The 26,310-nt window shown below is 37.1% G+C and overlaps 3 protein-coding genes and 1 long non-coding RNA gene across 9 annotated transcripts in view; 3 read left to right on the top strand and 1 right to left on the bottom strand.

The window, feature by feature from the left end:
• Positions 1 to 1,223: 1,223 nt before the first annotated feature.
• On the top strand, positions 1,224 to 2,341 carry LOC149927432 (uncharacterized). The gene is made up of 3 exons (XM_090158909.1): positions 1,224 to 1,372; positions 1,439 to 1,591; positions 1,653 to 2,341. Exons 1-3 carry the CDS (start codon positions 1,346 to 1,348, stop codon positions 2,271 to 2,273), a joined length of 801 nt encoding a protein of 266 aa, XP_090015035.1. The 5' UTR covers positions 1,224 to 1,345; the 3' UTR covers positions 2,274 to 2,341.
• An 11,349-nt stretch (positions 2,342 to 13,690) lies between these two features.
• On the top strand, positions 13,691 to 16,548 carry Cpsf5 (cleavage and polyadenylation specificity factor subunit 5). Of its 5 annotated transcripts, none has more exons than XM_090158531.1 (8): positions 13,696 to 14,093; positions 14,223 to 14,423; positions 14,489 to 14,552; positions 14,616 to 14,705; positions 14,798 to 14,873; positions 15,665 to 15,779; positions 16,236 to 16,297; positions 16,359 to 16,548. In XM_090158531.1, the coding sequence occupies exons 1-7, from the start codon at positions 13,918 to 13,920 to the stop codon at positions 16,255 to 16,257; spliced, it is 744 nt and encodes a 247-aa protein (XP_090014657.1). In that variant the 5' UTR covers positions 13,696 to 13,917; the 3' UTR covers positions 16,258 to 16,297; positions 16,359 to 16,548. The 5 variants fall into 5 exon arrangements, 2 of the variants coding, with proteins under 2 accessions (XP_090014657.1, XP_090014656.1); XR_016473811.1 differs by having other exon boundaries at positions 13,698 to 14,093; positions 14,616 to 14,708; positions 16,236 to 16,336; positions 16,405 to 16,540; XM_090158530.1 differs by having other exon boundaries at positions 13,699 to 14,093; positions 14,616 to 14,708; positions 16,359 to 16,547.
• Positions 16,549 to 19,885: 3,337 nt separating this feature from the next.
• Positions 19,886 to 26,310, top strand: part of Fas1 (fasciclin 1 Fas1 domain-containing) — a 68,933-nt gene continuing 62,508 nt past the window's right edge. The window contains exons 1-2 of one of the 2 annotated variants that reach the window (XM_090158254.1): positions 19,886 to 20,075; positions 20,566 to 20,686. In XM_090158254.1, coding sequence (XP_090014380.1) covers positions 20,579 to 20,686 — 108 coding nt within the window. In that variant the 5' untranslated portion in view covers positions 19,886 to 20,075; positions 20,566 to 20,578. Of the gene's footprint in view, positions 20,687 to 26,310 lie in introns of both variants that reach the window. The other variant, XM_090158255.1, reaches the window with a different exon arrangement.
• Positions 23,490 to 26,310, bottom strand: part of LOC149927430 (uncharacterized) — a 29,111-nt gene continuing 26,290 nt past the window's right edge. The window contains exon 3 of the long non-coding RNA XR_016473793.1: positions 23,490 to 23,551. This is a non-coding gene — a long non-coding RNA (uncharacterized LOC149927430). The remainder of the gene's footprint in view (positions 23,552 to 26,310) is intronic.

Here is a 26,310-nt window from a genome sequence, read left to right as displayed (position 1 = left end):
AACTTTAAATTTTTTTAAGTACAGGAAATGAGATGTACGTATAATTCAAAAAATAAAATTAAAATTAAGTCTGCAATTACTTTTTGTTATTTTTGCTCTAGGTTTTCTCTTATCTAAATAAGAATATTTAATCTAAATGGTTTTATTATAAATTGTGTTGTCTCATTTGGAAAAGGCGATGCCTAACCTTTTGAGAACCTCTCATTAGGTTAAGATCAGAGAGCCATCTTTCGCGAATTGGTCGCCGGTTCGTTAAAATGTACCCCACTAGTCAGGGGGGGGTGCGTGGGCCTTTATATTAACGTAGGCCACGATTATGTACAAGATATTTTATTAAAAATGAGTAAAATTTACCACGGTCAACTTTGATCTCGCGCTATAGTGGCCAACCCATTCGCCGAAATTCCGTGAGCCAGCTATAACAAGCGTGACGCTGAACTCATACAGTTTTTTATATTGGCTTCGAGGCAAAAACTATTATAAAAATAATATTCCGCTAGAGGCGCTTAAACTATACAGATATCTTTGCTCCTAGTTTTACTTACTTCAAAGATTGGGTTGGCTGCTATAGCGCGAGATCAAAGTTGGCCGTTAATTTACAAACGTTTGATCGTTGGCTTGGTTTATTAAAGTCGTAACTCTACTGAGGACATTTTCTAAACTAAAAACGGACGATCTTTACCCTAATTCAGTTAAAAATTAAATATAATTTATAGTTATGGAGATATTACAATTTAAAAAAATTTGTATCTTGTTTACGATATTATTAATCCAGAAAAAATGTTTAAAATTAATTAAGTAACTTCAAGTTACGATATTATTGATCTAAACAACTGGGTTTAAAAAAGTAGTAACTTCAAGTTACGATATTATTGATCTAAACAACTGGGTTTAAAAAAGTAGTAACTTCAAGTTACGATATTATTGATCTAAACAACTGGGTTTAAAAAAGTAGTAACTTCAAGTTACGATTTTATTAATCTAAACAACTGGGTTGAAAAATGTAGTAACTTGATATTTTCTATTTTAACATTAGATTTTAGTTTTTTAACTCATTGCAACTTGTTTTTCATATATATTATACTGTAAAATAGTTTCTATTTTATACTTCTCTAAAATACCTGATTTAGTATAAGGTTCTAAAACTTTAAAGTTGAATTTATCAAAAGTAAATTTTGCAAGTTACGACTTTATTAAACCAAGCCAACGTGATTTACTTGTCGTCAGTCACGTGCCGCAAACACGAGTTTTGAATTTAAAACACGCGTGCTTAATAATTCGTTATTAACTGAATTTTTTACGCTTACGAGGCCTAAATATATTTGCAAAATTATTACTGACAAAAATGGAATGCCTCATTATTCGTGATGAGGTACGTTTCTTACGAAATAATACTATTAATATAAATATTGTTGTATTATTGTTGAATAATTTCCAGGGGGTAGAACGGGACTTTCCCAAAGAAGGAATAAACAGCTATTTCGTCGAAGGTATCATTCCATCCATGGATATAAATAAGATGAGTTTGCCTCCCTCAGTTAGTCTTTACCGAGGACATCCACCTATCGATATTGAAACACTCACGGATGAGGTATTTTTTACCCATTCGGTTTCATCCTTTTTCGACGACGTCAAACGTTACGAATCTTTAGATCAGGGATGGAGAGTTCAACCCGGCGCAGTTTTACCGGTATTTGGATAATCTGAGCGACGACCGATTGATTCATTTCGAGTTTATTGGAGAAGGTTCCCGTCGTTTACTCATCGAAGTGCTTCTGCCAGATTTGCGAGCGCACTCTTACGTATCCAGAAAGACGATGATAGTTATGCATCCTCCGTTGACCGAGAAAGAGAAAATGACACTGGCCTTTCAGTTTGATTGTATGCGTAGAGACGAAGAAGCCCAGTTTCTTTTCCCCATTCCGCCGAGGGAACAAGGTGACCTTCAAATGGCTGAAGAGCCCATGGATGTTGGGGAAGATCGGCCTCACCAAATCACGCGAGAAATTGATGACGTTGGTGACGACCATGGGATTGATGACGACCAAGCTGTTGATGATGATTGGCCTCTCCAAGTGGAGGACACTATCCCTTTCTCGTCACTCGCACTGGCCGTCGATATACCACCCTTTCCTATGCCTCTGGTTAGGGTACCTTTCCTTGTCAGAGCGAACCGTTTGCTACGTGCGATTCCCCAAACCGACTATTTCCGGGAATACGACGAAGTTGTCGAGACGTATCTTAATCACCGTGAGATATCTTTCCATCAATAAACATTTTCTTACAAAATTGTGCAAAGGTTGTTTCCCAATAAATAAATTTATTCGGTGTTTCAAAATTATTTTGGCGTGTTTTTAGCAGTAAAATGTCGGTGACTGTGTGTCAGAATTTATAGCCCGGTGTACCTAGTAACAGAGACCATACCACCGGAGGTCTATCATCATAGTGCCCGGACAGGTGACAAATCCTGCATGGGTAGTAGTACCCTACTACTGATGGTCGCACCTTTGACGCAAGCCACTCAACCCAGCAGAAGGTGCAGCAATGGGTGACTGACACGCGTGTTATTTGGTTCATGGGCCTTCACAGACATTTTTCTAAGGGAGAGAGAGCCAATCGTTACTGTGGAAACTTGCCAGGAAAACTGGCTGTCACGGATAAAATGGCTGTCGCGGCTGGCTGTCCGTCGCAGCATTTTGGTTAGGGAGACGGGTAGCTACGAAAGGGGAAAAAGAGTGGAGGAGACTCCAGAAAATTAAAGCGTTTTCGTGTTGTCCAATGAGGTAGAATATGAACTAGAGATACAAACAAATCTGGGATTCGCGGGACATGTTTTATTTGAGTAGGAGAATTAGGCTTAAGTTTCAACTTTATCCAATCGTGTTAGCGCCATCTGTTTCTATAAGCAGACACTTTTGCAAAATATGTTAAGGTTTAGTTTCCCAATAACACGATAGATGGCACCAACATGATTTGCTTAAGTTCATTTACTAACTCTCCAACTCAACAAATACTGTCCCGCGAAATGGTAGGTCTCTATTTATTCTACCTCATTGGTGTTGTCCGATGGAGACACGCCGCTGAAATGGCTGTCCGTCGCACTTCAACATATTTCACTTTATGTATAATATTAAAACCTATTGCAAGCCTAAAAAGTTTGGTTTTCAAAAGTTACAATTTGTATTTTCCGCCTATTTAGTTTCTCCAGTAACTGATAGGTAGCGCCACGCTTTTTTCCCTTAGGTAGCCTTCACCCGCAATAGTGCCTCTACTTCTTTCTATCTCCATGGTTCCTACCATTGAGTTGGGAATATTAATCTAGAGATCCAATCAAATCTACTCCTCGCGAAACAAGTTTTTGAAAATTACGAATGTGCCGTCTCCTCGAAAATGACGAGAAAACGTTATCATATGACCCGTGGCGCCATCTTAACGCGTCTTAAGGCCTTTTCACACGAGCCAACTTTTTGACCCAACTAGATGAGTCAACTTTGAGTTGAGTCAGCTAGTTGGTTCGTGTGAATAAAAGTTCGATGAGTTGATCCACCAAAAAAGTACGCGAGAAAAAATGGATCACTGATCCATTTTTGCTGACTCAGCATTTTGATTTGAAAAGTTGGCTCGTGTGAAAAGGTCTTTATTTGAACGAACCATTGAGAGATAGACGGCGCCATGGGTAGAATGGTAAAGTTTTCTCGTCTTTGGGAGCAGACGGCAGTATTCTTATTTTTTTTTAAACTTGTTTTGCGAAATACTGAAATCCGACGTTCTGTTTCGACCTCTAGATTAATATTCCCAACTCAATGCATATTTTATTTTTTTATGCAAGTTTACTTTGGAAAGAAAAACCAAGTTCACTTTGGAAAGAAAAAACAAGTTTACTTTGGAAAGAAAAACCAAGTTCACTTTGGAAAGAAAAAACAAGTTTACTTTGGAAAGAAAAGCCAAGTTTACTTTGGAAAGAAAAGCCAAGTTTACTTTGGAAAGAAAAAACAAGTTTACTTTGGAAAGAAAAACCAAGTTCACTTTGGAAAGAAAAAACAAGTTTACTTTGGAAAGAAAAGCCAAGTTTACTTTGGAAAGAAAAGCCAAGTTTACTTTGGAAAGAAAAAACAAGTTTACTTTGGAAAGAAAAACCAAGTTTACTTTGAAAAGAAAAATAAAGTTTATTCAAGAAAGAAAAATCAAGTTTTTTTTTGGAATGAAAAATTCAAATATACTTTCGAAAGAAAAATCAAGTTTATTTTCGAAAGAAAAATTAAATTTACTTTCGAAAGTAAAATCAAGTTTTTTTTGGAAAGAAAAATCAATTTTTTTTTTAAAGAAAAATCGAATTTCCTTTGGAAATAAAAATCCAATTTCCTTGGGAAATAAAAATCAAATTTACTTTGGAAAGAAAGATCAAATTTGCTTTAGTAAGAAAAATCGACAAACTAGCAAACTTATTAAAGTAATTATTACACTTATGAAACAGAAGCAGATTATTATTATTATTATGATTTTAATTGTACACTCACGGGCTATATTTATTCCCTTTTGGAAATACGCCCACAAAGTAATTATTAAAATTTATACCTATACATATACGTATAAGTAGCGTGAAAAATAGGCAATATAACTTAAGCAGAGGGAAATATTCGAATTCCAAGCGTCTAATCGTCCGTACGTATATCGAAGTAGACTTCGATTATAGATCATCGTATACACCGCTACTTGTTTAGATTCTCACGCGCTATTTCAGCCTCATTATATGAACCCCAATGGAGATAAATTCTTTATTTCTTTCTATGGAAGAATCTTAGCAGCCTCATCTTCCGTACAGGGGAGGGGATGGGGGACGGATTCTAAACCTAAACCATCAAAAATTACGGCAACAGTGCAGGGCCGGTTATGCATCGTTGAGTTGCGTTTCCGCGCCATTTCCTGTCTTCGGCCCACCCGCCGATAAAAATGCTCTCCATTCGTGAAGCAGCCTCCTTCCTCCGCATCTTTTTATTATGGATAATCAACCAGCATCGCGTCCATAGACCCTCTCTATGTACGACCGAAAACGATTTAAGGAGACGGAATAACGTTCTCCCAAGAAATAACGGTATTAAAAAATATATTAATAAAGGCATAAGTAACGTATAAGTAATAAGTAAGACCATAAGTGTATAATATGCTTACATAAGTGTGACACTTAATATTCTTCGCGTGCAAAAATTTGACTAACAAGGAGACATCCCGATGTGTAACCCACCGATAATGTTCAAACTCGGGGGATTGGTAGACCTTCATGTATCATAAAAAATACTAAAGGGAATTTATTCAATGGGAAACCGTTTTGCCATGGCAACGTAAATGTTTTTGACAACAAAAAATTTAAATTGTCCCATTGAAAATAACATGGGATTCTGACCGATTCCTAGGGCCCCCCCTGTGAAAAATTTTAACAAATTTCAAAAATTCGAAAATGCCAAAAATAGAAAAAATAGATAAAAATTGACAAAACTTATCAACTTTTGATCCCATGTTATTTTCAATGGGAAAATTTAATATTTTGTGTTGTCAAAAATATTTTTCGTTGCCATGGCAAAACGGTTGCCCATTGAATAAATTCCCTTTAGTATTTTTCATGATACACGAAGGTCTACCAATCCCCCGAGTTTGAACAAAATCGGTGGGTTACACTTCGGGATGTCTCCTTGTGAGAGCTATTCACAAGACCGGGAATCCATACCTCTACTTGGAATGCTTATCCTGCCGTATCGCGTATGGTAAGATCACTCTGACGGTTTTGACCCCGCCTCAGTGCCGGCCCGAGGCAAGGTTTAGGATGGAGCACCCCACTTGCTTTTCCCTAATATAAAAATATATTTTTCCTTTATTTTTCTTTACCACTGTGGCGCCCCCTGAGACTTGGCGCCTGGATCAGAGCGGCTCGCCCTACGAGAGAAAAATCCCCTCTGCGCATGCTCCCTCTCACGTTGTTGTTTGTTAAGTTAACATAGTGGCGTCAAAAAACCGTCAGCCACATCGAGACGAAAATCTGCCGCGATAAGTATTCCAAGTAGATGTATGGATTCCTGACAAGACAGACTGCATTACGGGGTTCGTCAAGGTTTTGCGTTTGCTTCGAGGGGGTAGTCACTCGGAAATATTTGGTACACCTGATTATTTATATTTGTTATTTTAATAATAATAACAATATTGTTTGGGCGATAATTTGGGCTTCTTTAAATACCAATAATGTCATTATTTATACTTAGGGATAATAATTAGGTTGAGACGATTTTTAGCGTTGTTCCCGAATCCCTTCATGCTCGAAGAGTAATTAAGCTTCATCCCCTAAAAAATTGATTTAGGCCAGTATCTTATTGGTTCCCAAACATTGACGTCTTCCGACGCTATGGAAGCACACGCCGGTCTCGTTTTTCCTTCCCCCCTCACGTGCCGGGATAAATTTCGACCATTATGCCCACGATTGTAGACCATTGGACCGAAATCCCATTCGTCCGATTGTACCATTCAACCGAATTCCAATCGACCGAAAACCGCGTTTTGCGCGGTTTTCAATCAATATACCGTTAGTGATACATATTTATATATCGTAGGTTACGTGACGATAGTGTATATAATTTGGACTAAACTATGTCTTAAATATTTATTATTTCGTACCGACGTGTATTTTTAGACCTTTTTCCCTTGAAATTTGATATTTTCCGGGTTTAATTTTGGAAAATAACCTTGATAAGACCCGACGTGAAATAGTTGCCTACCATATCTAACCTAACCTAACCTAACCGAACCTAACCTAACCTAAACTAACCTAACCTAACCTAACCCAACCCAACCTAACCTAACATAACCTAACCTAACCCAACCTGAACTAACCTAACCTAACCTAACCCAACCTGAACTAACCTACCCGAAGTGAAAACGAACCAGATTTAAATTTCCTATTCAACTGAATCCCGCCATGTTGGGCTATAAACGAAAATACTTTTCGGTTCAATGGGATTCGGTCAAACGGGATTCGGTCCAATAGTATACAACCATGCCCACGGATCGTTCTAAGATAGTCATTCTCCCTAAGTATAAATAAAGATAATATAAACCTCTTATCCTAGATTCGAAATCACAGCCTCGCGCGTAGTCAATAGCATTTACCCACTTCTTTCTGGAACTCCGAATTTATTAGCTCCATAGTTACTATGGGAACCAAACAGAAGATAAAACTACGGCAAACTTTGATAATGTGCTGTTCAAGCAATAGTGAGTTATCAAAGTTAGCCAAGATAAAAGTATGGGAGTTAGGAGCAACATACACAGCACCCCACACAAGGAGAACGCAACCCGTCAAAAGTCGTGGATTTTCTTGTGTACGTTTTTCATTGGCTTTAGCGCCTGCTGCCGTCGGAAGGGGAAAATTCGGAAATTGTCTTCCCTATTTCCGTAAAACGTTCAGCGTAAAGGCTCGTTCAATGAAATTTATATACAACACTGCGTTAGCGTGTTTAACTTTAAAGGGAATATAACCTCAGCTATTTGGTGTGGAACACCAACGCTTGCAGCTCTGGCCGCTCTTGCCTTTGGCTTTAAAAATGTTTGGCGCCACTGTACAGGGACATTTGAAAAATTGAAGGGGTCTTCCGTAAAGATTGCTTTGCAGGTTATATTCCCTTTAAAGGCTAGCTGCTTTGTCCATCTGTTTGTTGCTCCTAGATGGCAGCGACTGATGGGGGCCGAGTTTTCGGAGGTCACGTGCCGAAAGTGGGTAAACGCTTCGGTACAATCCGTCAATCCGAAGACTCTCAGTATTCGGATCTAGGGAAAGGAGTTCTATATTATCTTTGTTATAAATAAACACATTCTTGATAATAATTATAAATTATTTGCGCGTGAATTTGGGCCTTTTTGCGAGCGTGAGGGTGATTAAAAGCAACGCTCAACATAGGCATTCTTCCTAAGTGTAATTAAATAAATTGATAGTCTATTTCGCCAATGACAATTTAAACAAATAATAATAATAATAATAATAATAATAATAATAATAATAATAATCAGCTAGGCGAATTCCCAAGGCACCACCTTAGGCCTAAGTCATCAAGCGACTTTTGAAGCCTTTAATTCAGGTGGCCGGGTTACACTGTGTAGGAGGGTGGTGGCAAGCCCTGCATGCCACGCGATCGAGCCAACAGCTCCCTACACTAACTATTACCGTTAACCTCAACAAGTTTTTATGGAAGGGGAAACCGAAGAGCTCGGGGAAAAACCCCTTAAACCAGTGGGGTGAGGACTTGCAAACTCAACGCGGAAGGAGTTGTTCCGAGTTTTCACCCAGTGCCACAAGCTGGGATCGAACCCGGCACCTCTTGCTGCGAGGCGAAAGTGCTAACCACATTCAGGTACCTAAGAATACGGAATTATAGCATTAAGCCTCGCATACTTCGTGGCGTAAGTTAGCCTGCTTTTAATCACAAACTGTAAACAGAGATGGCGACAATCCTTGCAAAAGCGTACCATAAAAAAAAACGAAAGCAGATAAACTTTCGCTACAAAGTATGCGAAGATGGGTTTTAGAATATTCTTGGTACCTGAATTATTTGCAGAACTCTCCGCGAGCTGTTCCCACCATAGAGATAGAAAGTAGTAGAGGCACTTTTATATCTGAGGATTCGAAATGCAGTTCCGACCCCCTTTACGTGCTATGCGTTATAGCAAAAGTAGCATAAGACCCAAAAGTGTGTCAGAACGGTATAGTAGTTAATGAGAGTTTGTCGCAAAGTAAAAAAGGGAAACGAAAGGGGGTCGGAAAATACGACATCAAAATCGTGGTACTCCAGCGCCGCCGAGTGAGGCGTTTTAGAACGTATGTCTACGGGTGAGTAAATCTAAGAGATAAAATGACGCCAGAGTTGCTAGTACTATTCCAACTAGTAGGTTATGTAGTCTATAGACTAGGTCTCACTAGAAATTTTAATAGGCGCGAAGGTACAGCTGACACACTTTTGGGTCTTATGCTACTTTTGGTTATAGGGACAAAATACTTGGCGCCGCCAACGCGCAACTAAGGAACTATAAAAATACCTGGCGCCATCAACACGTGGCTATATAAACTAAAAAACGAGGGGAGAATGACGATTGTTCGAGAGACAAAAGGTGAATTGACCTTTAATTTTCTAGATTAAATAAAAGTACCAGTAGAATGTAGATATTTATAATATATTTCATTCAGTATATCAGTTTAAATTCTGATAAGATAGCTTTCAAATGTTGTAGATAAGTTCCTCTTACTGCCCTTGAAAGGGAATGGTTTGGTTAGTTTATACTTCTAACCGCTTCTTTCTTTAGGTCATCGTTGATATATCTGCTAATTTTCCGTACTCTTTTATTCAAATACTAAAAATACGCTATAATGAAGCTTAAAAATAATAATCTACATTAAATATTTAATGATCACTTTGAAATTTACGCAATAGAAATTCAAAAAAAAAAGGATTCATATAACACACGCAGGAACATTTAGGAATTCAACAAAAAAGGCCAAATTCGAAATTCCCGCCGACGATTTACCGGAAAATGGTACTAGATATTTGACCTTTCTTAACCTGATTTTATGTTACTTGTGATAACAGTTAAAGTTTACAGAACACTGTTGTAATTAAGGTGTATTTTCATAAAACACGCATTTATCCAGTTGTAAATAGCAATAAGTCTATGCTACGGTATTGATCAAACTGAATCTCCAATGAGATTTAATCCAAAATTTCCAAACACTAGGAAGTGGCGCCATCTACAATGTTTACGTGTAATGTCAGCTCGTAAACTTCCCACGAGACCATTTGATGAGCTGTGGTCACATTTGAAAACATTGAAAAACATCCAAAGAAGCAAATTTTCTCAGCGTAAGAATAGCAAAGAGAATAGTTAGAAATAAGCAGTACTAAGGCGAAAAAGCAGACAAGGACATAACTTTGACTTCAGCTTGGGCTTTCCTTTTGTTGTGAAAAGTGTAACATAATTAATTACTTTTACAAGCGATAAATGGCGGCGAGGTGTTTGTAGTGATTTTAATTTACCGGTAAAAATAATAACGGTAAATTTAACATGAATTGTTTTATTTAATCAAAATAATCGTTTGATGTAACAATAATTATTAAAATAGTGTTTTACATTAAACTTAGATAAACCTCCTAGATAACAGCTTAGAAATACATTTAAATGTATGGAACGTAAAATCACAGAGCCAGAAATTCGGAGTCTTTAACAGGAAAATGATTTGGTTTTCTGGTCGAAAGTAAAATATAATTGTTTCTTCTTTTATTTGAAGTTTATCAAAATATTTTTGGGTGGTTTTTAATTTATAAAAAAATTGTAAATTTATATGGTAAAACCACTCGTTAAATTTACCGTATTTTACCATTACTTAAATTAACCGGCTCACATCTCTAGGTGTTTGGAACTTGCACATTTATTTTCGGAAAATATTCGTTATAGTCTAGAACGTACTTAGGTCTCTAAGAACATTGAGCCAAGGCAATCGTCCATTCTCCCTAAAATCTGCATGTAGCGCCATCTACAGCCTAGGATTTATTTGTTTCAAATTCCGTATTCACCAGGTAAACATTTTTTAACCACTGATTAACAAGTACTCGTTCAGGTACTTAAGTACGTTCTTAGTATTACCATAAGTATATAATTTAGTTATTACGAGACGTATCCATGAAGGATGTAAATACGAAACATGCATCTTTGCAGGCTCCAGGCAATTTCAGTTACAAAATTAAAATGAAAAAACCAGGTTTTAAAATGCCGGGGTTTCTTAATTTTATTTTAATTTAAAAACCTAATTTCACAATCCAACAATTACACTCCACATGTTTGTTTCTCCTCGGTGGCAACATCTAATCGGTGGCTAAGCTTAACAATTTCCCTCATTAACTAAACTGACTTCATAAACCTGCAGAACCTTTTAATACAGGGTGTTAACTAAAGGGTCAATAAATCAAAATGTGTTTTAGCTAGGAATTTGAAACTTTGAGGACACAAAAGGTCATTTAAAATTAATCTCGAGAACCATTAGAGATACAAAGTTTTTTTTCAATTAGAATAGTGTACCCCGTCACATTTTAGGTGTAAATGACATTGAAACCACCTAATTTTACCAATAACAAGTCTAGGGAATTTAGACAAAAACAGAAAAGTTGTGATGAAAATATTGTACTAGAGACCAGGTTGAAGGGCTTTTAACTCGAAAAGTACTCATGCTAAAGTATCAACATTTCCTATAGACATACTCATTTCGTAAAAGTCTAGAATTGGCAACCTCGGATGATATTCAACTCGTAGTTCAAGGTCATTCAAAGTTTATCTCAAGAACCAAGGGATTTAAAGAAATGGTTCTAATTTAAAAAGTGTGTAAATTGAAATTTTAAGTCTAAATGGCTTTAGCCCGATTCAAAACACCATGATAAAAACCTTTCAAATTGGAAGGATTTCTTTAAATCCATTGATTCTCGAGATAAACTTTGACTGACCTTGAACCATTAATTAAAGGTGATCCGAGTTATCAATTTCAAAAGACGATCTACCAGTTGCAGAGGCGTATCTAGGGTATAGCAGCCATGGCGGGGGGGTGCCAATTATGTTTTAAATTTTTTTGGCGGTCTGCTTTGGTGTTGTGTTTTAGGTTTTTTTTAATGTTTATATTTCCGTTATATACATCTCTAAGTTGAGATTAGATTCAGGTAAATTTTTGGAAAACTGCCTGGGGCCAAGGAAGGTTGTGTGAACTTGCTTTGCTAACTTATCGCGAGAGAACAAACGGAAAAAACAGACTTCAACGATATTATTGACAAATTTTCGTGAATCAAAGCAAGGAAGGTAACACTATAAAGTTGGTGTCGAATTACACAATATTTCTTGTACAATAAAAGATTATAGTTATTAAAAAATAACTAAAGTTTCACTTATATTCCATTTACTATAATTCTGACCACCTGGGAAGGGGCGCAATTTCTACGGTTTGCCATAGGTCAAATTTTACTAGCTACGCCACTGACCATATGAGTATGTCTAGCAAATTTTAATACTCTAGCATGAGTATTATTCGAGTTATTATCCCTTCAACCTGGTCTCTGATAAATTATTTTCATCACGACCTTCATGTTTTTGTCTAAATTCCCTAGACTTGTTATTGGTCAAATAAGGAAGGATCAAAATTATTTACACCTAAAACGTGAAATGGAAATTTCCGTTGTCAAGTGACCCCCTGCATGTTCTATGTGTCCTAAAAGTTTCAAATTCCCAGCTAAAATACATTTGGAGTTATTTTCCTTTTATCGTTTTTTAGTTAGCACCCTGTATTTCTCTAAAAAAAAAGTCGTAATCTACACTCAAATTTCTCATGCACCCTCAAAGTTCACCGGCTCTACTAGTCAGTGATGGGCACTCTCCTCTCAGCGTGAGATCAGTGAGGGCAATTGATAGGAGGCTATGAATTTAAGTGAGAGTAGAGTGAGTGGAAATAAGATTTTTCAAAGAATGTATTTGGAGTGTGAGCGAGGTTAGTTTAATTAGTGAAATACGATGAGAGAAGTTCAGCTAAAAAGTTAGATGGCGGTGGTGAGAGGAGGGGAGTTTGAGTTTAGATGTAAGAAAACCAAAACAAAAGAAATATAAAAACGTGAACTTCTTCGAAATAATTATGTAATATGCTGACGTTATAAGGCTATAAATAAGTTAAAGACAATAAATCTAACCAGTGACGTAAATAGCGCCCCCGCAGACCCAGGGCCGTGCAGAGGGGGGGGGGGGGCAAAATCCCCAGGGCCCGGGCGAAAAGGGCCCACGAGGAGGGCCCGTAGCTGTAGGGCCCATCGAAGAAGCTCAAGGGGGGGGTGCAAATCAAGACAACTTGGGAAAAGTTTTCAGGGCTCAAGGAGGGGGTGCAAATCGAAGGGGCCCGCGAGTAAGTTTGCCCCGGGCCCCAGGATACCTCTGCACGGCCCTGCGCAGACCCCGCGGCGCGGGTGGGCCCCCAAACGTTCAAGATTAAAATAGGTGCTATTTAAAAGGGCCCAGAGTCGTTTTTCGCGGGGGGGGGGGGGGCGGAGTTCCTAGTTACGCCACTGAATCTAACGTGTCCACCGGCCAGTGATGGTCGTTGTTCTACCCCTGTGAGAATTTGATAGGAGGAGAGATGCGCAAAACTTCAAAAGGAGAGGAGTGTGAGAGGAGTTTCACAAAGTACACATTTCTGAGAGAGGAGATTGAAAGGAGATATTTTATGACTTCCATAAACGGAAAAGTGCGTGAGATGAGATCAGCTTTTCAACAAAACTAGCGGAGGTGTGCGCGAGGTTAGATTAATTAGCGAAATTCGATGAGAGGAGATGAGCTCAAAAGTTGGTTTACGGTGCGCCGAAAATGACACAAAAAGCCGGGGTGGCGGCTTGAACGGCGGCGGCGTTCTTCCATGGTCGAACTCTAGGCAGTTTCCTGTGGGTCGAAGTTTCCGACAAAACGCGGATGTGTCCGTATCTCGACAAATATTTACCACGTGTGTTACTGTGAAAAGAAAAAAAAATGCATTGATTTATAAACCATATTTTCCCTCTGTAAAACATTAGTAGTATAAAGATGTTGATATTTCTCTAACAAAATATATATTATATATCTTTAACTGGTTAACTAATTTATCGGTTCAAAACAATGCCTCTGATAAAAACACGTCAATTTATCTCATACGTGTCGTGATGATCGTAATGTGGCGCATTCTACCGGTTTGAATTTGCGAATCCTAGGAAATCTATCTCTTAATTTAACAAGTTGAATTTTGACCGAATCATTGAAGAATTATTACGAAAATAAGATTTGCTTAATTATTATTTTAGTAAATGTTCCTATTATTTAACTTCATGCGCATTTAAAATGAACAATTCAGAAGCGATCAAGGTCAACGACGAGATTCAAGAAGGGAAAATGGCTGCCCATACGCGAAGTGCTGGATGGCCGAAAGGTTCCAGCCAAAACCAATTTACTTCCGGGAAATATATGACTTCTAACAACAACGTTTTGTCACTAACGTTAAGTAGAGGAGTTAATTTGTAAGTGATGACTTAAATTCTGTCTTTAGTATGTATATAAGATGTTTAAAAAAAATTCATGATTGACCAAGGCTTATTCGCCTCATGTTTTAAGCCTTACTCTTTGTCATGTGAATTATTTTCCTTCAGGTATCCACTCACAAATTACACATTTGGCACAAAAGAAGCTCTTTACGAAAGGGACAGCTCCGTACCAGCCCGGTTTCAGCGTATGCGAGATGAATTCGAAAAGTTAGGAATGAGACGTTCAGTTGAAGGGGTACTTTTAGTACACGAACATGGTCTTCCTCATGTACTACTATTGCAGCTAGGAACAACATTCTTCAAACTGTATATAGCCTATTCAAAGAATGTGTTAATTTTTTAAACTACAACTTTAAACGTGTTAATTTTAGGCCTGGGGGTGAATTAAATACTGGCGAAGAAGAAGTTGATGGTTTAAAAAGGCTGATGACAGAAGTATGTATTTGTATATTTCATTTCACTATTGGTGGAAATGAGAAGTGACACTCAATATTTTAGATTTTGGGTAGACAAGATGGTGTACAACAAGATTGGGTCGTAGAAGATACTGTTGGTAATTGGTGGAGGCCTAATTTTGAACCACCACAGGTAGTTAGTACTCTTTTCATCTCTTCTTTTCTCTTGATGTCCCAACTCCTTTTTTCGATATACTTGTAATTGGATTTTTTACACCATTTCAGTACCCTTACGTGCCACCTCACATCACAAAACCCAAAGAGCATAAACGGCTGTATTTAGTACAATTGCCTGAAAAAGGTATACGTATCACGTAAAATAATAGTCACTCATTACAAACTGTAACGTTTTTAGGCTTTTCTATAGCTTTTCCAAGATTATACATTTAAAAAGAGTGCTGTTAATTTAGATGTTAATCTATTATTTATTCTGATTTGGGAATTGTTACTATGTAACTGTTAATTTTATAGTTTATACCCGAGGAGTACAAATATTGCAAGAACAAAAACATGTATATCGCTCTCGCGTTTGAGAGATGTTGTACAATAAGTGCACAATTGTTAAACCTACTGTTGATTGCCAGTTGGAATATCTTAAAATTTTATTAGCTTTTCTTAAATTTCCCCGATTCCCTTTGCATGTTTTGTACTTTTAAGCTTATTTTTCTATTTGTGTATATATTTGGACTTCCAAGTGGCAGTCATACGTAGGTTATACGTGTGTAAACAAATTTGTATATTACTATACCAAGCCTTATTGTAAAGGCTTTATTTTTTACATGTACGACTATATGTAAAGAGGAGATCAAATTTTATATAAGTAACAATGTTAGCTGTCTGGTTGTTAAATGATAGTTTTAATTGTATAATATCCGCCGCTAGCCCATTGTTTTTGTTGCAGTTTTTATCTTCTAACTAATGTATAAAAATTCGTAAATAACCAAGAATATGGTACGGTTCGACTTTTAGTTGTCAGATAAGTCTCTTTTAGAAATTGTAATAGTATTTTTGCAATTGACTGAAGGGGAATAGAAGAGAAACGGAAAAAAAAACAGTGTTAGACTTATCAAGCGAACATTTTTCTTGCTTCAGCTTTGTTTGCTGTTCCCAAGAACTACAAATTGGTTGCGGCGCCTCTTTTTGAACTGTACGATAATGCCCAAGGATACGGACCGATCATTTCCAGCTTACCGCAAGCCCTTAGCAGGTACCAAAGATCTTTTGTAAAATTTGTATTTTTGTTAGTGTTAAATACTGTTCAAATGTATTTTTTTTTTGGGTTTTGTTTCCTAATATATTTAATACTTTTACAAAATTGTATAATTTCAGTTTATATAGAGTTCTTTAGGGTCATTATGAATGTAACATTGAACTGTTACTCTTCAAAGTAATATATTTTATATTATTTTTATATAAATTTTAAAAAGCTATGAAATATCGTATATATTTTGTGATCCATCGTATCGAGTGGATGTAAAATTGTTTAGCGGGGTTTTTACAATTACTCGTCTAAAATTGTACTATGTTACTACTGTATTTACAGTATTTTAGATATTTATGTAGATTGGTCAGTATTTATATTTATACAATTATGTAATTAACTATTTTTATAAGCTATTTTAATTGTTACAACGGAAGTGTTTTGTTAATTGTATTCACGCAGATTCAGCTTCATGTACATGTGAACCATTTTCAACCGAGAAGTTCTATTCACTTCATAAATTTGTATGTTTTCACCAAAATTTGTACAAATCAAATTTTGAAGTATGCCTTTGTTTTCATTTAGTTCCTCATCTCTCATACTAAAAATATTCATATTTTAAAACTGGTAGACGACGTAAACATAAAAGATATTATTGAAATTTATAATTAGTTCTTCGCCTTTGTTGTAATTATTACTATCAAAATTATAAAACTTGAATATTGTGTAATCTTTTAAAAATTACATTTAAGTATGTAAAATCACAATGAAGTATGGCTGTTTTAATGCAAAATAAATCACATTTTCATAAAATCGAATGTTTGTTTTTTGTAAGTTTTGTTTGCGTAAGTTGCTTTTGGAAAACTGATTTCTTTTTTAATTTCTTTCTGGAATAATGAAACAGTATTGTAATAATTAAAAGTTTTATAAAAGACTGATACTTCATGGAAATAAAAACATTTTATTTAACCATGAAGTATCAGTCTTTTATAAAACTTTTAATTATTGCAAAATAACCATGGAACGTAATTTTAAAATTTATAAACAGTATTGTAATGATAGAAATCGGAGAAAACATTTCTCCAGTTTCTATGACAAATTTAATTGCTGTATTAGAAAATTAAATTATGGTAAATTCTGTGATGCCAGGTGAAATTTCCCTTTGATGGCGTGAAAATTCCGTAATTTTCCAAATTTAACCTAAGAGACATATTTACATAAGTAAAATAACTCTGGGAAAACCGTAGTGTTCAATTTTTTCAAAATAAACTATATACCTATAATTATTATCTAATATTGTTTTATTTTACAATTTATATCTGCAACGAATGCTTAAATAAAATACCAAATTAAGATTCGAGGCTAATAAAAATACATATATTTTTGATACTATCCGTGGCTATTTTTATTGTAATTCATTAAATTTAATCAATTTTGTGAAATCTTTTGAATTTTTAACAGCGTTGCTTTAAAATCATCCCCACCTCGAATTTTTCCTAGATTTCGTGAATATTCGTTGACTTTCGGTCTGATTTTCATTTTTCCTTTTTCGAATTTTCGAGGTCCAAAATTCCCTAGATCTGGTATCATCATAGAAATCTCATAGGTAACTAGAATGCTGCCGTGTAACTGGCAAATGGCCCAAACGCCGTGGCAGACGTAGCCAGATCTCAGCCAATCAGAGCTCAAAGAGCGGTTCTGCCAAGAATTTAATGTCACTGGAGAGAATGACGTCACCTATCTCCCGCTATAGTAACGGAACCAAGGAGGATTATTATCCTCCTTGGAACCACTCTACGGCCTCTCATTGGCTGAAGGTTCAAGGCGAACTGGTGTCAAGCTCGGCCGTAGGCGGCAGCATTCTAGTTACCTATGAGATTTCTATGGGTATCATTGGGTAAATTCAGCCAACTTTGATTGCGCGTCATCAAAGTTGGCCGTGATTTTGGGAAAAATTGAATAAATCCTTGATTTTGGACAAACTGTCTTGGCGCACGCAGCTGCAGGGTTGCCAAAGTATCTGAAAATCCGATTTCGATGGGAAAAGTCAGGGAATTTTATGAATTAGTAAATAAGTCAAGGAATTTGATGAACTAGTAAATAAGTCAGGGAATTTTATGAATTAGTAAATAAGTCAGGAAATTTTATGAATTAGTAAATAAGTCAGGAAATTTTATGAATTAGTAAATAAGTCAGGAAATTTTATGAATTAGTAAATAAGTCAGGAAATTTTATGAATTAGTAAATAAGTCAGGGAATATCATTTTGTTTGAATATAGATTAAAAATTGAACAATTTTTGCAAAAATATATGGAAATGATCAAGAAATTTGATTTTGAAAAATCAGTGGCAGCCCTGCTATTTCAAGCTACCTCCAGTACTGTTCTTGAACGGAATCTATAGGCTGAACATGGACAGGCCCTAAATGGATCAGAGTGTGCAATAACTGGTGGCTTTACCAGGGAGTCGTTGTCCGGCTCTTGTAAACGATAAGGGTGGTGGCGCACTGGGAGATGTTAGCTCTGATCAAATGGTCCTATCTCCACCTCCGGCTTCAGTCAGCTATGGGCTGGAAACTGAGCCTCGTCTCAGGCTAACGGAGATGGTCCAGGAAAACTGGCCGCCTTGGAGGATTGGGTAGCCTGCTGTGGGGCGGCGGGTCTCCGTATGAGGCGCAGTGGTCTTGTTTCCCGCCCTTTTGGAGCACAACGGGATCTCAGGTGCCAGCTGTACCGGGTTATGTGGACCGCTGTGTGCCCGTCGTCCCCCCTTAGGAGCTCTTTCTGAAGGGTATGACTCTCTACCTACGTAGGTAGGGTGTCGGCTGGAGTTGCTATAGCATCCGATCTTATTCCCACTGCTGTGTGCGAAGTGAGGGGTTGGTCACCCCATTGTTGTACCTTCTGCTGGGTTGAGTGGCTCGCGTCTAAGGTGAGACCATCAGTAGTAGGGTACTACTACCCATGTTGGATTTGTCACCTCTCCGGGCTGTGGACGCTGGCGTAGGGCACTATGATGATAGACCTCCGGTGGTGTGGTTTTAATCTTACCCGTACACCGGGTTATAAATTCTGACACACTGTTTCTCTAGAGATACAGTGTCCATGCTGTCAAACAACTGGAAAACTTGATTTCCCTTAGACACTTGGTCCATAGTAGAATGCCAAGAAAATTATTATATCGAAAAAGAAGCAAACATAAGTGGCAAAAATGTTTTTCCCGAGGGGCTAACCACTCTTAGAAAATCTGTACACCGGATTACGCTTAGATTACCACTGCCAAGGCTGGGACTTTAAAGATTACGCGTAATCCCATTAGTACAGTCAAAGGTACGGCTCTGTACACCGATTACGCGGAGTGATCAGCCCCTCGGTTTTTCCTCATTCGCTGATGAAAATTTAGTTTTCCGCTTTCGGTTCAAGGTTATCGAAAAAATAGTATTATCGCTTAAATCAAGTAATATATCGATTATTTAACTTTTTACAATAAAGATGGCGCTAGCGCATCATACAGCCGCTTTTGATCGCAATTCAAACCACAAACTAAATAAAATCACCCACGCCCTACCCATTTTGAATACTATACAATGAAACTATTATTCTAATTATTTTTAAGATTAATCACCCAAGTTATTTTATATCAAAACGAGTAAATCAAATTATAGATGGAGTTTTCACCGCGATCGAACGATCGAACTAGGGTAATACAGAACTGGTGACCTATCCCAATCGATCGATTTATCAACAATATTTAAAATTAAACCAAACGCAGCCATAAACAAACTTAAACAAATAAAACATTACGAATTACCGAAATTTTAGGCTTACATCGTCATTTAAATAATTAGGCCTAAAGAATGACAAATAGAGTCGAATGTCCGCGTCGGAAAAAGAGGGTGCGGTCGGGACAAAAACGCGTCGTAACGGCGTAAACTCGAATTGAAGAAGGAAAGAGATGCTACGCCGGTAATTGGGCTTCACGTACGTCCTCGGGACTCGGCTTCCATCTTGCGGAACCGGCACAGTAACTCCCTCTATGATCGACGTGAGTCGCGGCGCTGTTTCGTAAGCGGAAAAAAAGGCGATTCGCCGAATGCCGCGACTGTTAGCTAGCCAGAGTCTGAGCTCTGACGACGAGTGAGGCCGCATCTAGCGTGAGTGTAGCTAAGTTTTCTCGTTCGAATATCAGCGGCAGCAGCCCAGTGGTTTTGCAAAGGAAACGACCAGTTCGCGGCGGAGCGATACTATACGACAAACGATATAACTGACCACCGCGGACGGACATTGTGAAAGGATTAATCGGGTAAAGGAGAGAGAGAGAAATCTATCCACGGACCTGTCCGAATAAGACAGCGTCTCGAAAGATGATCTGGGTGTTTTCGGTGCATTCGAGAGAGAAACGGCCAGTCGCGAAATATTAAGTCATTGAAGAAATATATAACAAATCCAGATTTATTATATATAGTTATATCCATTCTTACGGCCTTCGTACCCGTAATTATTATATATTAATACCAAAGAAAAAGGAATTTAATAGAAAAATCAAACGCGTTATCTTTTTCAGTTTACCCGTGTGTCGTGTCTGGAAACGAAAAAAAAAAATTATTGTCATAATATTAAAAAAAATCCCAGTTTTACGTGTATTTTTAAGTGTTTCTCCCAAATTTATCGAAATTTAAAACCCTATTCTCTTCTCTTCTATTAAAAAATCTATTTAAAATTCACGCCATTCTTAAAAAAAAATAACCTCCAATCCAGCAGGATTTAATATAATTAATTAATTGATTACAAAGATACGCAAAAATCATGAAATCACAAGTACTGGTCAGCGGATTCTTCGTCTGCTTGGTGGTCAGCCTCACGGCCGCTAAAACCATCAGAGATGCACTCAGTGATTTCCCGCAACTTTCAGAGGTAAGAATTTATACTTTTTTAATTATTATTTATAGTATTAGTTAATTATTTTTGCATTTTGGATTTCAATTATTTTTCCTACTCGTGTATAAAATATACAGTATTTAAAGATTTAAAAGAAATTCAAATTAATAATTTATTAACGGATAAATTATCGATTTTAATTTCTACCGCAAATTTTTCTAAGAATTATTATAACTAATTGAAACGGAAATCGTATTAATAACGATGAATTTTTTTATTATAAATTTTATAAATCTTATTTAGTAACACAATTAAAATGTAATGGCGATGGGGTTTGAACACGGGTTGAATTTTTTCAAATTTTGATACCCTCCCCAATCCCAACCGTCATTTTATCGAAATACAAAATTCGAACCTGGCGCATAAGTTTCAGTCATTAAAATGTTCAAAGTAAAGATATCCCGAGTCACTTGTCAGCGAAGCGGTAGTCCACCTATTCGTCCCTTCTTCATTTAAAGTTTCCCGCTTTCCAAGGCGATACTCTTAACTGTCAAAGAACCATTTTTGATAGGTATAGCCCCCTGCTCCAAACGCCGGTTCCCCTAAAGTATTACGCCCAAAAGCCAGGAGAGGTAGAACCCGAAGGTTAGCTGGCACTACGGTGAAGGAAGCTACGATGGGTGAAGTAGGCGCTATTGCAACGTCAGATGACGGTTCAATCTTGTTGGAAAGACGGTTAAGGTATAGTTAAGCTAACCTTAACGCGCGCGAGACAAGGTCTAGTGAATTTGGCCGGCGCCCGAAGCCAGGTGGGGTGAATATATATATTTTCGAGATATTTTTCCCCAACCTCTAAAGAGAGGTGATTTTTGAACATTTATATAGGTGGATATTTTGGCGGGAGGCTATGTACGGGGATGACGAAAAAAGCGGGAAAAATATACCGTATTCTATACTTGCAATCAGAACCCGCGATAGGCGCCACCATAGTCAGAGATTGATCTACACACGGAAAGTATAAACCTCCATTTTTTGGTCCAAAAACTACACGCCATTCCCTGTACTTGGGCCGAATACACGTTTTTCGAAGAAATTAAAATATATGATCTAAATTGTAAATATTTTTTAATTTAAAATTCTTAAATAATTAATAATTATTTATGAATTGAGAAATATATCCTTTCTTAAATTTTAATAAAAATAAAGCTGATATTTTAGGTTCTTAAAATTCTAGAATTTTTTGCTATTAAGTAACTAGGGGAAATTTAAAGATATTTAACTGAAAAATAATAAAGTAATTTCTAGTACGATTTAAAGTGAAATTTAATTCTTGTAGATTAAAACTACAAAATATTTTAACTAAATCGTAAAAAAATTCAAAGTCAATTTTACTAGTAAATATAACGTAATGATCAACCTCTAATTCTAACGGGACCACGGATCCCTACTCTTCCGCCCTTATGACGTCAAAAGGGGCCAGTTTTGGTAACAAGCGGGTCTACACCGCACAATCCGATCGAAAGTCGCTCCTATAAAGTATATATATATATTTTATACTCTGCGGGTAGATTTTTAGGCGTTGAAGGGGGGGGGGGGTGCTGCCAGTTTTTGGGGTATGTGTTTTGTGGATACAGAAGAGCGAGCGAGTGCCGAGGCCTCAACTGACATAACGACAGCGGTGTTGGGGTGGGACGAGACACACCAGAATTTCGTAAGAGTCACAAGCTCCCCCTTCCTCCGGGCTTACTTTTAACCCGATTTTTTTCACGCATGGAAGAAGTCTTCTTTTTTTAAATATTCGCCACTACAATTTTTATGATGGCAGGCTGCTGAGATTTGATTCTGGTGCTGCCGGCACTGTTTAAGATAGGTCGGATTACTTAGGGATTATCAAGGGCTTCAGGCCTCAAAAGCTCCCTTAGGTGGCCATTTTAGGGCTTCGCAACCTCCCAGTTGTTCCCCAGAATACTGGCGGTCTATATTCTTATTTGGAGGTATTCCAAACATTTCAGTTTTCATGACAAAATTCCGATAATATGTTAGCAAACGAAACCTTATAGCTTATTGAGACCTCAATTTCATACAATTATTAAAATTGATTAGCTTCTAATGAATAATGTTATAAAGCGAAATAACTACTATTAATTTGGCATATTTAAAGGATTTAATTCCTAATTAAGCTAGACAGAAAGGTATTGGAATAATTATATTCGAAATATTTAACTAAACCTGGTTCACATTAGAAAATAATTTAGAATTGAATATTTAAAATATTTGTATACTCTTAAATATTCACTAATCTAAACAATTATTTTAAATTAAATTAAGTATTTCAAATAAATCAACGAATATTTTTTTATTTTTGGAAGTACAAATACTCAATAATCTAAAAAGTAAATTTAATTCTTACTAAACCCACAACCGAAAAAAAATTAAGTATTTCAAATAAATCAACAAATATTTTTGTGTAAGTACAAACTCAATAATCTAAATGTAAATTTAATTCATACTAAAACCACTACCGAAACAAAATTGAATTAAGCATTTCAATATGTAACCGTTATAATAAAAGTTTCATACACTTCCTTCAAAACACGAACGAGGACAATCGCACTCGAGAGAAACTTGAAAAAACAGTTGTCTGTCATTTTCAAAGACAATAAACAAATCCACATCGGAATAACAAATAAAAGTCCTAATTCTTATTCATGGTGAACCCCCATTTTTGTTTGATATGGAGCACGCCGAGAAGCGACCCGAAAATACATTTTGATTCGGAAAAATGATATCAAGGGCTTTACAAATGAGATTTAAACAGTTTCAAATGACAAAGACACGATTTTTTTTCAAGGAAGGAGTTGTCCCGCAGGAAATAACAATAAATAATTTTTGGAACGCAGGCTGGAATAAAAATAACAATAATACTTAAATGAGATAAAGATAAAAAAAAGAATCGTGTATTAGAAACTCGAGGACGTGGAGAAATATGCAAAAGGTTTTGGGGACAACGGAGTTGTTTGTATAAGGGTTAAAAGTGTGCGTGGTTGGTTCGTCTCGCGTACTCGGTCAAGCGAATCCGTTCAAACCTCCCCCGCTAAAGAAAAGGACAGAATCCTATATAAAATTTCAAGTTCAAGAAACCGCAACTTCCAGAGTTTAATATTAACCAGATTTTATTTTCCTCTCCTCCACCATCAACATTTTCCTCTAACTTATCTTATTTGCCTTTTCTTACACTTGTGGCTTCCAAAATGTCCGTTATAATTATGTAAACGCTACTTAAACACACTCTAATTCCCTCGAAACAAAACTTAAAAATATTTCGTCGTAGAAAAATCAATACTTTATCTTTTACGGAAGAAACTGCGCTCCTAACGTATCAGCGAAAAATGTTGGTCCTTCGTAGAATGGCCTCTGGGCTATGCGACGAATTTCGCTTCCCGTATTACCCAATGATAAATTAAATTAAATTCTGAACGTATATATTTTCATGATTTTTTTGTCGCTATAACCTGGACTCGGCGAAAACCCGGCTTATGTTGAAAGAAGATAACATGGCCGCTTCCGGTAGCTAGTCCCATTACGTTTCTCTTTATTAGTCCCATCCCCGGTACATCCCCAAACAAAAGATCCCCTAAGAAGCGTCGGAATGAGCTATACGTCTACGACAATTATACGCTGTATCGTGTACAACAAGCTTAGACATTTCAGAATCCCCTTTTGGAAAGGGCCTTGGAACTTGAAGGGTTGGTAAGGAGGACTGAGATGGTAGCGACTGGCGAGGCGGATCGTCGGCCGGTCCTTACTAGCGAGAAGGGCGTTGGTGAGGATCTCGGACCATTTTGGGGCCTCGACTATTGATCGAGTGCCCGGATCTGGTGACGTCACGGACCCGCCTATACGTTGGCTGTGGATAGCTGACCTAGTTCCGCTACGACGGCCTTCCATCCTTTCCACGACGCCCTGGGAATCGATCCGAAGCCCGCCCGTTTTTACTTTAATGCACGAGCGAAAAGGTCAAACTAGCTTCAACCCTTTGACAGATAGAGCTCCGATTTAAGTATATACCCCGAGCCAGACTCGCGTCTTTCTCTATTTCACCGCCGCGTTATCCATTATTCAAAGCGCTTCTATATCTTCTGCCGAGGAAGACACTTTCTTAGGCTAATTTTCGGTTAAAGACAATACCTCCGGACAACAATAGCCTTTGTTAACGATTACAAAGTACGGTCAATATCGACAAAAATCCACGGACTTGGTATCAACGTTTCTAGGTCATTCTCAAAAGTGATTATGTTTTTTGATAGTCAAATACTCGAATGACCTCGATACTTCATTTCTATCGAACGATACCTTTGAAAATTCTAATTGTTATATATTTAAGAATTTAGATATTTCCCAAGATTTAAGAAATTCGAAACCGTTCACGTATCGATTGAGTCTTTTGTAATTGGTAAGCCGGAAACCCGGCGTTGAAATTATATCACGATATCCATATATCCCATTACAAATCAGGAAGCAAAGCCTGAGAATCTTAGCTACGCTTGGCTGATTTTACGACTCTCAAATAGCACCCCGAGTCTCGGATAAAGTTACCATCATTTTAACAAAAGAAATATACGATTCAATTCGGGAAAAGGAAATTAAATATATATAAATTTAGTGAAGAAAGGACGAAAAATGAAATAAAAATTGATTACGTTTCACACCCGATCAATTTCGTTCTAAGAATAGAACTCTAGATTTTCATTTTTACATGTCCTAGACACGCTGGTGCGTATTAAATTATTCGATTAAAGTAAAGTCGGTAATCGATTTCCCGTAATCGATCACGAGCCTTCATCAGAGTGGACAATGGAGGAAAGAGAAATGGTTTACACCGCTATCTCGAGACGGTCTGTCCAAGCAGACAATGTCCAGCTAAAATATTAGTCATTGGTCCGGGGTGGGAACTTAGTACGTGAAAGTGTAAGGGGGGTTGGCCGAAAAAACGAGGGGGGAGGCCTCTCCGGTGTTGATTCATCGATGGAAATCGATTCGCCGAGTTTTGATCGTCGTCGCACGCATGCCCGCTTTACGGGGCAGCCAGCCTGGGAAAAAGCGTTTATTTCGGAGGACTTTATGCGGCGTCCAATGCGCCACTTCCACGAGATCCCGCAAAAAATAAATCCGCTTTTAATAAATTATTTCAATGTAAATGGCGACAATTTCTGTAGTCTTTTCTCTTATGGGAAATAAATTATTTCGCGGGTTATATCGCTATCATCAAGATGGCCACTTTAGAAGACGCATTACGCTGTCAATGCGTAAGAAAACAAAAGTGTTATTTATCACTTACAAGAAAACACAGGGTGTTTATTTTAGTCCCATATTTTTTATTCCCTTCTATATTTGATTTGCGTACATTTGTTCGAATTTCATTCGTCCGAACGGTGGTACAAATGTCCGAATGATCATTTGTCCGAATGCCGGAAAACAGGATCGTATGTCCGAAAACGTATTTCATTTGCCCGAAAATTTTTTTACAACTTTTGTTGGTGATTTAGTCGTTCAATTTATGTTAACTTTACTGGCGAATTTCATTTGTTCGAATAATCGTTGGTCCGTTTTTTCGAACATTTTTTTAAAAATATTGTTAATATAAGAAAATAGTAACATTA

This window comes from Leiobunum rupestre, chromosome 9 (genome assembly GCF_980474605.1).
Source record: "Leiobunum rupestre chromosome 9, qqLeiRupe1.1.hap1, whole genome shotgun sequence".
Lineage (NCBI taxonomy): Eukaryota > Metazoa > Arthropoda > Arachnida > Opiliones > Sclerosomatidae > Leiobunum > Leiobunum rupestre.
Note: the sequence above shows the minus strand (reverse complement) of the source record. Positions and strands in the feature narration are given on the sequence as shown.

Bases quoted from the DNA above. Each gene is read 5' to 3' on its own strand.
- Cpsf5 (XM_090158530.1), top strand. From the start codon at position 13,918: ATGAACAATTCAGAAGCGATCAAGGTCAACGACGAGATTCAAGAAGGG. The intron at 14,553-14,615 runs GTATGTATTTGT...TCAATATTTTAG, and splicing joins TAAAAAGGCTGATGACAGAA to ATTTTGGGTAGACAAGATGG. The intron at 14,709-14,797 runs GTTAGTACTCTT...ACACCATTTCAG, and splicing joins ATTTTGAACCACCACAGGTA to TACCCTTACGTGCCACCTCA.
- LOC149927432 (XM_090158909.1), top strand. From the start codon at position 1,346: ATGGAATGCCTCATTATTCGTGATGAG. The intron at 1,373-1,438 runs GTACGTTTCTTA...AATAATTTCCAG, and splicing joins GCCTCATTATTCGTGATGAG to GGGGTAGAACGGGACTTTCC. The intron at 1,592-1,652 runs GTATTTTTTACC...ACGAATCTTTAG, and splicing joins TTGAAACACTCACGGATGAG to ATCAGGGATGGAGAGTTCAA.